Below are 15,231 nucleotides of genomic sequence, written 5' to 3'. Positions count from 1 at the left end.
CACAGAGGACTTATTTTTAGATACATGTATTAAATCACATTCAGGATATTTCCCTCTTTTCCCTTTTTTAACAATAAAACAATAAATCAAAGAAACACAAAGAGTGATGCATTGTAGTGATGATGTATCAGAACAGGGACTCAAACTAGCAGCCTTCAGCCTCTTGTGTATCTAGGCTTGCTCATTCACACCTATTCACACCTAGCTGCCCACCATAACATCCCTGTTTACAGTCAGTCCTGCATTTTACTCAATTAGCTGCAAATGAGTTGAAGTAACACTTAAACAAGTTTCTCTTCTGATGGACTTTGCTTTGTATCACAAAGTGGCTTGTTATAGTGTCACTACTAGTGAAGTTTTCTACTCAGCTTCACTTTTAAAAGGTAGAAACTTGTTGTGTGGATCAAGTGCTGGTCATCTTCTTTCACTGTAGGGGTCGCCACAGCTCATCATATGCTTCCTTTCACGTTATCATTGGCATCACACCTCTGCGTTGGGGTATGAGTCTCGCTACGGCTGTGTTTCAGGTTCAAATCCCGTACGAGCCCTGGCAATCTTGCGTCAGGGTTTCTTCATGTAGTCTGTTCATGTTATCATGTTGTGTTTAACACAAATGTGTATGTCCCGTATGTGCACGTCTGTGTGCCCCCAGTACAGGTGCAAATGTGCGAGCGAAATTCCAGTTTTTTTAAATGAAATGTGCAAAACACAATTTTAAAAATCTGAGCAAACAGAGGTCTCCTGTTTTCCAACGTTTTCCTGGAGAACAGGCAATGTGAGGTTCACACACAAGGGTACAGATGAAATTATGTCGCTGCTAATTAATTAAAAAATATTGAGGCCAGACAGAGTTCAACATGCGGAATATTTGTGACACTTTTATTGGATTTGTCACATTTGGTACGAGGCTGGCAGCATGGTCTCTGTGGCGCAATCGGTTAGCGCGTTCGGCTGTTAACCGAAAGGTTGGTGGTTCGAGCCCACCCAGGGACGGCCGTTTTTGCTAGAAATGTTAGATAGGGGTTAAAAGCAAGCCAAACAGCTTTGCGATAACACAGATACGTCCTGGTTGGTTGGGAATTAATAGCTGGCACAAAAGTTGTCTAATGTTGTGTTTTCTCTGAGGTTATCTGATTAACTAAGTAAAACTCTTAGATCATCTAATTTAGCTTTCTGTGAGAATACCATGAGTAAGTAACAGATCACTACTAATCACTAATTCAAAGCCACTTCTTGACATAACAGGTTTATCCAGGATTTGATTCTTACAAAGTGAGAATCAAATCCTGGACATAGAGTCACAAAGGCCTACCGTAACTTTCAGCTGTCTAAAGAAACATTCTTAAACAGAAGGAAAGTCAAGCATACACAGTGGGTCAGCTGCTCCATTTTCCAATCAAAATGTAACTACATCTTTTTATGTTATACATGATTCATTATGTAAACAAATAACAATGTGGGAGAAACTCTAATTATGTCAGCCTCTCTGGAGAGAGGACCATTTATAGGACCAATATCTTCTAATTAAAGTGATTGAAGATGTTGGGTGATACACACAGTGTCGTTAACAGATTAGAAACATCCACAGCAGTACACACACGCATACACACACAAATTATTTTTATCCCTGCTCCCTCAAGTCAGCATGCTTCCCGTAAGCTCTCTACATGCTCGCCCTAAATGTGTAGATGACTGCAGCGCAGTGGGTAAAACTATAAATAGAAGATAAACAAAATCCCCCCATGTCTGTTTGCAGCTTGACCCCATTACTGAACATTAGCAGGATTTTTTCATATAGTTGTATTATTTACTACATTATATATAAGCTTCTGCTGAAGGTTTAGTTAGTAGAAGAGAAGCAAATTCCAATAAGTCACGAGTTCAAATTCCTTTGCTGCCTTCTCTCATTTGTGAGTTGGTAAAACTTTAGTCATGCGAGGCAGAGACTGGAATGAAGCCAGTCACATGAAGAGTCTTAATGTCTAGATTGCATTGTGATTCTGTTCACTGAGTCGAATAATATTTAGTGTTTGACTCTGATAATTTATGCATGGTGTAAAGTATCACACTCATTCTTAGTCTGACTTTATTTGGAATTTAAAAGTGTATTCATCTAATCCCAATATCTTCATCACTCATTCCGAACACCTTGGTGTCCCCTTAGAAGAAGGTCTGGTCATGTTTTCTTACACTGCTACCCCCAAGACCCAGACAAGCAGAACCTAGGAAATTGATTGACTGATTTTTCTTAATTGCATTTCTGCATTAAAACGTAAGTGGAAACATAATTTTGCATGGTTATTTTCTGAAATATTCAGAAAAATTCTCTCTCTCTCTCTCTCTCTCTCTCTCTCTCTCTCTCTCTCTCTCTCTATATATATATATATATATATATATATATATATATATATATATATATATATATATCCAGTAAGGGTCCTAAGGCTATACCCCCTATGCTAAGCGAGCCTACCGCAGACATGAGCGAGACAGATAAATATGAAGGCATGCCGGCTCGGACGTCGCCCGGATCAACAAGGTCCGCGTCAGGTGTTGAGGAACCAGGGCACCCTGACGAAAAGTGGGCTACTGGAACAAGAAGGCATCGGTGGGCAAGGGACGAAAACAGGGCGTTGTTGGAATGCTACTACGCAAGTAACCCCGGCGGAAGGGGCTACATGAATAGGATGAGGGACCTATGGATTCTTCGATACCCAACATCCACAATGACGGCAAAACAACTAGTAGCTCAGTGTTCCAACATTCGAAAGAAGGGACTGCTCTCACAGCTAGAGATTGACGAGGTACAACACAAATGCTACGGCAAGGAGGAGTCAGCACGCCAGGTCAGGGGGGAGATATCATCACCCCCACCCGAGATTGGGTACATAGCCCCAAGTGCGATAGGAGAAGGATCGTTGAGTGCGAGAGGAACTGACTTGAAAAATAGGATCATAGCCAAGCTTGAAACCTGGATCCCCCGTAGCCGGTTACCAAGATTACGTGAAGTACCCTCAGAAGGTCTGCTAGATGATGTTAATGCAGAACTACGGGCAATACTTACCGACACTAACAAGCTGATCTACAATACGGCAGCAGTGATCAGTGAGATGCTTGGCTACAAGTTGAACAGCCACAAGGGGCAGTACCCTCCATGGAGAAGGAGGCTAGAGGGCAAGATCAAAGTAGCACGGAGGGAGGTTAGCCAACTAACGGAGTTGCAGCAAGGTGCGACAAATAAGGTGCCTAAGAAATACAGCAAGCTGTCCATACCTGAGGCCTTGGAAACTGCCAAGCAAAGACTCAGCCTTGGCCAGCCACTTGAGGAGGTACACCAGAGAGATAGAAGGCAGGAGAATAAACCAGCTGTTCTCCACAGAACCAGCAAAGGTGTACTCTCAGTGGCAAGGGAACAATAAGAGAACAGCACCACCAAGGCTGGAGACGGAGCAATACTGGAAGAGCATATGGGAGAAGGATGCAACCCATAACGGCAATGCTCAGTGGCTAGAGGATCTGAGGGCAGACCACAGCGACCTCCCTGAACAGGGTCCAGTAACCATCACAGTGGCAGATATCCAAGAAAGGGTCTCCAGTATGAAGAGTTGGACAGCACCAGGGCCCGACATGGTTCACGCCTACTGGCTGAAGAAGCTGACTGCACTCCACGAGCGTCTGGCAGCACAAATGAACCAGCTGCTAGTTAACGAGAGACACCCGGAATGGCTAACTGAAGGCCGGACGGTCCTGATCCCCAAGGACCCCAAGAAGGGACCGGTCCCCTCCAACTACCGACCAATAACCTGCCTCAGTGCTACATGGAAGCTCCTGTCAGGCATCATATCGGCTAAGATGAACAGGCACATGGGTCAATACATGAGCGGGACACAGAAAGGAATTGGCAAGAATACCAGAGGCGCAAAACACCAGCTACTGGTAGACAGAACAATCAGCCGAGACTGCAAGACCAGACTGACCAACCTGTGCACTGCCTGGATTGATTACAAGAAGGCCTATGACTCAATGCCCCACAGCTGGATACTGGAATGCCTAGAATTGTACAAGATCAATGGGACCCTAAGAGCCTTCATCAGGAACTCAATGGGGATGTGGCGTACAACAGTAGAGGCCAACTCCAAGCCCATAGCACAAGTCACCATCAAGTGCGGGATCTACCAAGGAGATGCTCTGTCCCCACTGCTGTTCTGCATAGGCCTGAACCCCCTCAGTGAGATCATTAACAAGACTGGCTACGGATACCGACTACGGAACGGAGCAGTTGTCAGCCACCTCCTGTACATGGATGACATTAAGCTGTATGCCAAGAGTGAACGAGACATCGATTCACTGATCCACACTACCAGGCTATACAGCAATGACATTGGAATGTCGTTCGGACTGGAGAAGTGTAGTCGGATGGTAACAAAGAGAGGGAAGGTAGTCAGAACTGAGGGGATTGAACTACCAGAAAGCAACATTGCAGACATAAAGGACAGTTACAAGTACTTGGGGATCCCGCAGGCGAATGGGAACCATGAAGAGGCCGCTAGAAAAGCTGCAACCACCAAGTACCTGCAGAGGGTCAGGCAAGTCCTGAGGAGTCAGCTGAATGGTAAGAACAAGATCCGGGCCATCAACACGTACGCCCTGCCCGTGATCAGGTACCCTGCTGGGGTAGGCTGGCCAAAGGAGGAGACAGAAGCCACTGACATAAAGACAAGAAAGCTCCTTACCATGCATGGAGGGTTTCACCCCAAGTCCAGCACCCTGAGGCTGTACGCTAAGTGGAAGGAAGGGGGCCGGGGACTGGTGAGTGTCAGCACCACAGTCCAGGATGAGACAACGAACATCCAAGAATACATTGGGAAGATGGCCCCAACTGACCGAGTGCTCAGTGAATACCTCAGGCAGCAGAAACCCAAGAAAGAGGAGGGAGACGAGGAACCATCATGGAAGGACAGGCCCCTGCACGGTATGTACCACCGGCAGATAGAGGAGGTGGCTGATATCCAGAAATCCTACCAGTGGCTGGACAAAGCTGGACTGAAAGACAGCACAGAGGCACTAATCATGGCAGCACAAGAACAAGCTCTGAGCACAAGATCCATAGAGGCTGGGGTCTATCACACCAGGCAAGACCCCAGGTGCAGGCTGTGTAAAGATGCCCCAGAGACAATCCAGCACATAACAGCAGGGTGCAAGATGCTAGCAGGCAAGGCATACATGGAACGCCATGTGCTGGGTGTTTTTATATATATATATATATTAGGGGTGCAACGATATTCGTATCGATATTGAACCGTTCGATAACGTGCTTTCGGTTCGGTACGCGTATGTATCGAACAATACAACATTTGTAATTTATTTTATCAACTTTCCTTCTGACGATGCTGTCTGTGTGGAGCGCTCAGTGAATCTGCGTTCGACTACTCCGCCTAGGCTGCACTGTCGAGCGCAGATCCACTGAGCGCTCCACACAGACAGCATAGACAGAAGGAAGAGCGCAGGGCACCTCCCCCACCCTCATTCAGATCTGGCGTTTGGAATTATTTTGGTTTTCATGTGACGTATGACCCTGAAGGTAAGCGAGTCATGGACTAAAGTAAAACAGTATGTTGGATGTGCCATGCAATGCTCAATTACATGGGTGGGAACTAGTGTGTTAGCGCAGTTAGCTCGTTAACGTGTTGGCCGTCTAGCCCCATGCACGGGGCGATCGGCGGTAGCTCGTTAACGGAGATTTGCCATGTTGTGGTGTTAAGGTCATTTCAACGAGATTAACCTGAAAGCACTAGTGGGAACACAACGAATATGACTGCACATTTACGCCGACATCATCCTAGTGCAAAGACAAAAACAACAAGCATGCTACTAACTTTAGCCGAGTCATTTAGACAGCTGTTAGCACATGATTCTCCTTATGCTGCTGAGAATATAACCCAGAAGAAGCGGATAGTATAGCTTTTATTTTGGAAAGAGACATTTCTCTGTAATAAACTCTCTTTTCCAAAGATGCATGATTCCTCAATCAGATACAGGGCTTGCAATATCGCTAGCCTGACGTCCTGGGGCTAGCGATTTTTTCAGTCGGGCTACCAAAATCTATCTCTTCCCTGCCCGTCGGGCTATTGTAAGAAGGAAAAATATATGTCAATGCTTTTGCATTCTTTCAGAAATGTAGCTGGGTAATTATGTCATTGGCATCGGTGAGCCACTGTCAATATGTGACATATTGAAATCGCGTTTGAATTTGCGCTTGTTTTTTTGCTTTCACTTTGCAATCGTGCGAACTGCAGATAGAGAGCGACAGCACTGATCTGTGAGTGATGATAATTTGTGCACCAATTCCTCTGACATCGTCTTATTAATCGTTAGCTTACTATGCAAACATGACAAGTGAAATCTCCCGCAGCTTAAACATGTGAGAGGTTGATCGCGCAGAGAATCGCTGAGCTTATGTGAGTCCGTGTGTAAAAGCAGCAGGATATATATTTTAGTTCTGCTGCCAAATAAGACAGGTCAGGGTGAAGAAGTGACAGCCAAAGAAAAGCTTACCACAAAACGGAGAAGTTATGACAAATCAGACTATAAGGCAAAAAGAAAGTGCAGCTTTATGGTTTCATGGACAAAATAATTTCTGTGGCTGCAATATGACGAGCTAAAAAACAACACGCACAAGGGTTAGGGTTAAATTTAAAAACTGTACTTTTGAGTTAAAATATATATTTATAATTTTAATAAATGACAAATTAAAAAGGCATGAACATTTTTTTTGTATCGAAAAAATATCGAACCGTGACACCAAAGTATCGAACCGAACCGAACCGTGAATTTTGTGTATCGTTGCACCCCTAATATATATATATGTATATATATATATATATATATATATATATATATATATATATATATATATATACACACACACACATTTGAAATTCCTGATGATATGAACCAAAGCGTTCTAATTTGGACTTATTACTCAATAAGGTCAGATGGTTTTTCGAGTTGGTTTTGAAGTTGGTTCAATTGAGTAATTTGGCACACCTCAGCCTTATTCTCAGTTTCTCTTCCTTAAAAATGACATGCCAATCTTTGGCTAACTGCATTTTAGGAATCACCTTGTTGGCACAGCGCTGTTGTTTTATGCTTGTCAAACTGTGCTATTTTTGACATTTACCTTAGATTCAACTAAAGAAACAAATTTTTTTGTTTGTTTTGTTTTTTGTAATTTATTTTGCAACACTTTGTGTTGACTCAACACTGGCTCATTCACTTTCTCTGAAAATTGTCAGGAACAAGGAATGGGCTTAAAATGAGTGAAACAGCAGTTAATCTTCTGTCCCTTGAAGTGGACAGAAGGTCTAGTTTGATCGCAGTTATAGGATGGTTGAGTGAGACAGAAAGGATTTTCCTCTGAACTGTGGAGGTGGAGCCATGCTTAGAGCTGTTAGGAGATGAGGTGGAGGTGGAGGAAGGTCAGACACAGGACATTCCAGGTTTTGAGGAGCCAGGGAAGAAGCAAATTAATGACCCTCAAACTTCATTATGGATAAGAAGTATTGTGTGAGCCAGGACTCTGAAGTTGTGGGATTTGGTTTCTCAGCTGCCATATAGAAAGGGAGCCATCGTTCCATGACAGCCTTGTTGCACTCTGTTTAAGACAGTTCTCTCTTTCCAGTAGCCTTTATTAAAGTCTATTCAATTCAACTCCTTATTTATATAGGGACAAATCTACACAGTCTCTTCAAGGCACTTTATATAAAACCAGAGCAATCAGGCCATCCCCAAGTATAAGCACTTGACGACAGTGGGAAGGAAAAACTTCCTGGGCCTTAGGACATAAATAGAAACAGTTTACTTCAAAACTACAAGTGCATATTAATTTCTTTTAGGGGTGGGGTTGGAAGAGGTTAAGCCAAGTTGTATTTAGCATTGTCCTTGTTATTCAAGGCTTTTTTGTGATATTGCTGCCTTCTGCTGGACAGTTGGGTGTCCCAATAACTTTCATTCTGAATTAACTTGACTACACAGAAGGTCTCTTTAGTGTACTTCAACTCCTGGAGCGATTGGTGGGGGGAGGGGGGGATAATTCATGAGAAATCCACAGATTGTGACAGTGAACCCAGCAACTATAGTTGCTCTACACCACCTTTAAAGATCATCTTTGATTGTACTACACCTTGCTCTGGTTGCATCTGCATCGACTGGCACATTTTCTAGCCGCCCATGTGTTGGTTTAAGTTGGCAGTGTTTGAATGCTGATTCTGTTGAGTTAAAAAAAAAAAACTAAAGGCCATTGTGTTTGTGTGTGTGTGTGTGTGTGTGTGCATGAGTATGTGTGTTTGTGTGCCTTACTGGCCCTTTAAGCCAGCTGTGATTGAAAGGACAGTGTGTGTGTGTGTGTGTGTGTGTGTGTGTGTGTGTGTGTGTGTGTGTGTGTATGAGTCAGCTATAGTGCACTATGGTCTGTGCTACGTTTGTCTCGCGTCTGTGGGGAGTGAGGGAGACAGCTGAGAGCTGCAGATAGACCACTCGCTCTCTCAGTTCTGACTCGTGTCTCTTATTCTCATTTCGCCCTTTCTCTTTCACTGCCATGGATCTCTTTTTATTTTAAGGATACGTTTTCTATATTGTCACCCTCATATGGATCACAGTGTGCTTCTTGCTCGGATTTGACAGCTGTGTGTGTGTGAGCCATGCTACGCGTGTTCATTCTGTGTGCAGAGCGGTTGCAAACGCCGGACGATGACATCAGTGATGCCTACTGCAGCGTCACCTATGAAGGTACGGACGGCTTGTTCATGGGGCCTGAAGGGAAAAAAAACAGCTGAGAAGTTGTTATTTGAAAGTGAACTCTGATTATCTTTCATGGGGTGGGGCAGAGAAAGAAGAGCTTACAGGAAAAAGAGACAGACCTAGAGGAAGAGGGAGAGAGAGGAGATGAGGATGTGAGCAACATGAAGAGTTAAAGCAGTCCAGAAAGTATGCCGACTGTGTTTCCAGTAAAGCACTTCTGTGTTTATAGATACCTGCAGTCTTTCAGCAGAGTTTATCTTATGAGGCACTTCCTCGCTCGGCTTCAATTGCAGCTTCAGTTTACACTTCAATTTAAAGTAACATCCAGGTTCTTATATTTAGGTGACCTGATAAAAAAAAGAAATCTTGTTAAATGAACTGAGATTTCACACAGTCATGGTCTACATAAAACAAAGAAGTTATTCTTGTACATGACAAATGTCTGACTGTCTCTTTTGTGCTCCCATGAAATTGCCATTTGTGGTTATGAGTGATCTGTCGTGATAGCCGTTGGCCTGATAGTCTTGAAATTTAATCCACTCATTCACTTCCCCCCTTAGAATGAATTATAATAGATCACTGCAACATTTCAACTGTCCAATAAATTGGTTTAATTTATTGAGCAAATTCTAGCTTACCTTCTAACAAGTTTAAAAACTTTGGTAAACATTATACCTACTAAAGGCTTGTATGCTAATGTTGTTACTGTTAGCTGTTATCTTTAAGTAGAGGAACTGAACCCTGAGCCTGAAACCTGAACAGAAATCTGAAACTTCAATTTTAAGTTAAAGTAGAGTGCATTTAATTCCACAGGCCTCAGGTTTATAACCAAATACCAGCAACATTTCGTCCAAAACTAAACGTTGTTTAGTTGTGATTAGCAGATGCTAAGTAGCATGCTAAGGTTTGGAATTGGTAACCATTGCCATAATTATTATTCTGTCCTATTATTCTGAAACATTTGTATTATTTGAAAATTAATTAATGTAGATTCAAGATGTGTAGAGTTTTCCATGGATCTCTTTTGGATCACACTTTTCTATGTGCCTACAGGTCATTTCAAAGAGCTTGATGTTTAGCTGCAGAGCATTCAGATGTAACCTGACTTCAAATCTGTTAGTGCATTTCTGTACTTTGTGCCAAAATGGTGTGGAGTACAGAAGTTTCGATCTAATTTCAGGACACTGGAGGCACACTTAAAAATAATAAAACCAGTTCATGAAGGATTCATTTAAAGCCCCAAAAAGCAAATACAAAACTCAAATCCAGAAATAACCAAGGCACAACACACACTTTGCCCAAGACTGAAGGGACAGCAGGGCTATTTATACACCGAGGGCTGTTAGGCACTAAAACGATTGTAATGACTGAAGTCCGTATTCACTCCTGTTAACAGGACTGCAACACATAAAACATAGAAATACCAAGGACCACAGCATTTTGTCATTCTGCTCGAGTGTTCAGCAAAAAAAGACTTTTGGACTTTTATGGACAAAAATATTTTATGTCTCAGCCGATGTAAAGCTTGGATAACTTGTTACTCTGAGCAAATTTTAAGTATCTGGAACGTTCGTCTATGTTCAAATTAACAGTAAACACACTGGTACTAATCTTGTATCCCAGCTGAGGGAAGTATTTTATTCATTTATTTATTCATCATTTGTTTGCTTTTAACATTTGGTTTGTTTTTTGAAAAGACTGTTTTGTCTTAAATGTGTCATGAACTCTTGACACTATGACTATGCACAAATGTTTCCCTGTGTGATATAGGCCACACACACACACACACACACACACACACACACACACACACACACACACACACACACACACACACACACACACACACACACAAGCCTGTTCAGCTAACTTAGTGAGGACCTTCATTGACATAATGATTTCCCTAGCCCCCCTTACCCTAAATCTAACCATAACCTAATTGTAACCCTGACACTTCTGCAAGTCCTCTTTGCAATCTGTTTCAGGACAAACAAGTGTATTACACTCGAAGTGTGTTATTGTGCATTCTTTTGTTTTAATCATTTCTGCTTGGTTTTTCTAAGCAAAGTAAACTTTTTCACTGGAAGCACAAAGATTAATGGGGACTGTTAACGTTTAACAAAAATTCTTAATATAGTAGTGCTGGTATAATTATTTCTGTTAGGGTTTGGCTAGCAACAGACCACTTTGATACTTAAGTTTTCATCTTTAAGTAATGGTCACTCAAAACTATAAAGTTAGTGTAACTTGCCTCTCTTAAGTTAAAGTGAGTTATTTTTTCTTTTGAAGCAGTGAGTTTCCAGTCATCCATCCATCATCTTCCAGTTATCCATAGAGGATCCCAAGGCATTCCTAGGCTTATGGGTTCTTTATTTACAATGGGATATTCCAGCTGAATGTCTGGAAATCACCCTGAACAGATGGATGAGGAACCTCAACGGTCTCCTTTTAACATAGAGGAGCACTGGTTTCATCATACAAAACTGCAGGCTTCTATGCACACTTAAAAATGGCATGATGACTTCCTGAAAGCAAAAAGATGAAATGCTTGGTTCTATGTCTTTGGCTTGAACAAATGAAAATATTCTAATATTCTAATATGGATCACAAAAAAGAGTTAAATTTTCCAGCATGCAGATAGTTTATCCTGTCTTGAGGTCGGCAACATTTGCAGGTGAAATTCATGTCTAGTTAACCCTTGGAGACGAGAGATTTTGCAGTAAGTGGTCAATCAGAAATTCATATTTTCTATAGATGTGGATCTGATGTTGTGCTGTATAAAATGTTGCCTTACATAAAAGCTGCAATATAGTTTTATTGGAGAAAAACAAGTGATGCTCTTAGGATCAAGCAGTTCTTGCACAATCTTTAATGCATCACTGAAATCACTGTCTTTAAAATGTGACCATTTGGCAGATTTAAATGCCTGAATCATAGTAATGGTGAAACAACATAATCAGACTTTGTGTAATTATCAAAATTTGCAATACGATATAGTCTCCTGCATGCAAATGAAAAAGTGGTCATTACTGTGGTGGGTTAGGACAAAAACTCTGTGGCTGCTCAGTGAAAACATTGACGAACAGCTGAACACTCAGGTTGTTGTTGAGCTTCTCCTCCTCACTGATACAGTGGAACCCCGACTTACGAAATTAATTCATTCCTGAGGCTCTTTCGTAAGTTGAAAATTTTCGTAAGTCGAAGCACCCATCGCGTCTTTTGAGTGAACGATAGGCTATAGGCTAATTGCTATCTGCAACAACAATATGTCGTTCAAGTGTAACAGCAAAGCGCAAGTATGAAAGCCAAGGGGGTTGTCACATGATTCGGAAGGCATTGTGAGCATTGTAGGCATTCTGGGCTCAGCCAATCAGAGCCAGCAGATTTTCGTTAGGTGGGCATTTTGCCGTAACACGGGAAGAAATATTGCCGTTAAGTGCCTTTGTAACTTGAATTTTCCGTTAAATGGGGTATTCGTAAGTCGGGGTTCCACTGTATCTGACACTTGTTCTGCTTTAACTCATCTGCTCCCCCTGATAGCTGAATGCTGTCTCTGCTGTGTCTGCTGCATCTGCTCCTAAAAACTGCTGCATCATTTCTTTGAATCAGTAAGGCCTCAAATGCTACTGAAGAAGAAAGGATAGTAACAGATACCCTGGTTTGGAAAGTGGAAGCTCATTAGATTATTTCGATCGTTTCTGTCCTAGCATCATCTGGTTTCTCTGCAGTGAGTCTAGGATTGTGTAAAGGCAGGAGACTGGACCTCAGAAATAAAAAAAAATGCAGAGACTTTCATCTGGGAATGAATAAGGGGAATTTTATTGCACTAAATCAGATCCTACATTAACACAAAAATCAACTGACAAGCATACCACATTCACTGTGTTGTAAAGTCAGGATGGCTAACATGGTACGAGAGCTAATCGCACATCAGGCTGATAAAGAGCATTGTAGTTTAATGGCTCTATAGTGTAGCTGGTTTAGTTCAGCACTTAAACGTGAAACCACAACCTCTGAACCTAATGCAGCAGTGCGGGTTTGATTCCATCATGAGGTCCTTTGTCTTTGTTTTCAGCCAGTTACTTCCAGTTTTAGTTTGATTCTTTGTTGTCTCGTGTGCCTTTAGTTTCACTTCCCCTTGTCATCTTGAATAGTTTCAGCTGTCTCATAGTGGAAATGCATGAACGTGCCTGCATTCCTTTGTTGTGTCATACTGTGTTCCTCCCATGTTAGTTCAGTTAGTATTTTTTCCCTGCTGGTGTCGGCTGTATTTTTGATCTTCATTATGTTGTATTCTAGGTTATCATCTCCCTTTTCGTTCTCTTTAAGTAGTGATGCAAAAGGCAGGTCTGAAGCTATTTTGCTGGAATTTTACAAGGTTAATTTTATATACGCATAAAATAAACTGAAACTGTGTTTGAGTTAATCATATAATCAAGTGTAATTAGATCTGCTGACTGCCTCAGAAGAACAAGATGTGTGAGCACAGGGCAGATGAGAGGATGCTGCAGGAAAAGAGAGGAACAAACAGACAAGACACAGACTGACATGGCTTAGTTCATCAACACGGTTTACCTACATATGTGAACTTCCTTTAAATTTTATTTAAGATCAGAAAGTTTTCAATTACATTATACTTACGTGTTCAGCTTCCTTACAGTTTGATAATGGTAACAAAGCAGAGTTCAGACAGTTAAATCTATTACTAAATTTACTTTAGATAGTGAGATAGAGTGCATACAATTTAAAAAAGCAGACACCAAGTATGAGAATTTGATGTTACTATGAGAGGACTATTTTGAGAATATGGGTTCAGATGACTGAAAAGCTGTTTAATGTAGATGTTTAAAGGTGATAATTAGTTACACACACAAAAAAGTTTTGGGTCTGTTTTCTTTGAACAGCTGGGTACATTTGTAGGTACCAAAGTTCATATTTACTCAAGTGCTGGTCTCAAAACTCTCAGTAACATTTTATCTTTGCAGGTTGTTGCAGTTTATTTTCTGGCATGGTTCTGGGTCGCAGTGTTTATGAATCTTTTTTGGTTATTGTTGTTGATCTCAAAGAATGAGTTACATTTACTACTTTAGTTTTCTTGTGCTTTTGAGTTTTCTGATTGTACTATCATCTGTTGTGGTTCAGATGATTTTAGGTTGTTTAGTTTCATGTCCTGTCCTTAGTGTCTCCTGTGGAAGTCAGTCTTGTCTCCATGTTTATTTACATCTCTGTTTCTTTCTCTTTCGCTCTCTCTCTTCTTCGTCTCAGTCATGTCTCTGTGTTCTGTCTCGTTACCTGTTCTCATGTTCGTCTCTTGGGTGTTTCATTCTTTTTCTCTTGAGTCGGTCGTGTGTTTCCATGTTTGTTTAACCTCATCTTAGTGTCAAGTTTGCATGTCCTTGTCTGCGTCTCGGTGTTCGTGCTACTTCCTGTTTTATTTTGACAGTTTTTGTCTCTTGTGTGTTATGTTCAGTTTTGCTTCCTCTGTCTAATTACGACCAATTTGTTCCCGCTGTGTTCAAATGTGTTCCCTGATCTTCCTGATCACTCATCAGTGTATATATTGTCTCTATTTTCCTCTGTTTTTGTCAGTGAGTCTGTTCATCTACAGCTATGATCCTGGCGGTGCAGGGGTCCCAGTGTTTTCCCAGTTCAGTGTTTCTTGATTAGTTCGTCATTCAATCTGATTTTCTTATTTTTATGCTGTTTTGCCTGTCAACCTGAATAAACGGCTCACCTTCTGTTAACTCCAGTCTCCACGCATCTGCATTTGGGTCCTCTCGCTGCTCCACTCAATCTGCTGCTGCAGATCATGACACTTTCTTGGATGCATGCTGATAAGTATAGTCTTATTTGTTTGTTTAAATTGAATTTTTCTACTTTCCTAAGGGTTCTGACAAAAAGGCCTAGAGACCGGTTGGCAACTGGCATCAACCACACATCCTTAGGGACAAACAAATTGAATGACCGGTTGGTGTGTGGTTGCTGACAGTTGCTAGGTGGTGATGTCTGCAAAAAGGTTAGCAGATTCACACCCATAATTTTCATTTAAAAACAAAAAAAGTACATTTGTCCTGTAATAGACAGCAATGTCAAGCAAACAATCACCAGTAATTTGGGGAATAGACATTTTTCCCTATGGTTGTCAGGGGACCATTGTGTGAACTCTAGGGTCATGTGACTGAAACAAAAGGTTTCATAGCAACCTTAAGCACATGCTTGCCAACTGGTCAGGACATACATATTTTTTTTAGCCTAGTAAGAATTGGCTTAAAGGGGTTGCTGACTGGTCTCTAGGCCTTAAGTACAGATAATAAACACACTGGTGTAACTAGCTGCTCTTGAGTAGTTTGTACTTGAACTTATCAACTTTTAAGATTGCGTATAATCAGCTTCAAAGATCCAAAGTTATCTTAAAGGATCAAAGAGAAATTT

The 15,231-nt window shown here is 41.6% G+C and overlaps 1 protein-coding gene and 1 non-coding gene across 5 annotated transcripts in view; both read left to right on the top strand.

Moving 5' to 3' along the window:
• The first annotated feature begins 919 nt into the window (after positions 1 to 919).
• Positions 920 to 993, top strand: trnan-guu (transfer RNA asparagine (anticodon GUU)). The gene has a single exon. It is a non-coding gene; the product is annotated as a tRNA-Asn (tRNA).
• Positions 994 to 8,492: 7,499 nt separating this feature from the next.
• Positions 8,493 to 15,231, top strand: part of dysf (dysferlin, limb girdle muscular dystrophy 2B (autosomal recessive)) — a 105,537-nt gene continuing 98,798 nt past the window's right edge. For all 4 annotated transcript variants that reach the window (XM_014408470.4, XM_014408468.4, XM_014408469.4 and 1 more), the window contains exon 1: positions 8,493 to 8,787. In XM_014408470.4, the coding sequence (XP_014263956.2) occupies positions 8,700 to 8,787 (88 nt within the window). In that variant the 5' untranslated portion in view covers positions 8,493 to 8,699. The remainder of the gene's footprint in view (positions 8,788 to 15,231) is intronic.

The sequence above is a fragment of the Maylandia zebra genome, linkage group LG3 (genome assembly GCF_041146795.1).
Source record: "Maylandia zebra isolate NMK-2024a linkage group LG3, Mzebra_GT3a, whole genome shotgun sequence".
Classification (NCBI taxonomy): Eukaryota; Metazoa; Chordata; class Actinopteri; order Cichliformes; family Cichlidae; genus Maylandia; species Maylandia zebra.
The sequence above is the reverse complement of the archived record's forward strand: the minus strand, read 5'-3'. Positions and strand labels throughout refer to the sequence as shown.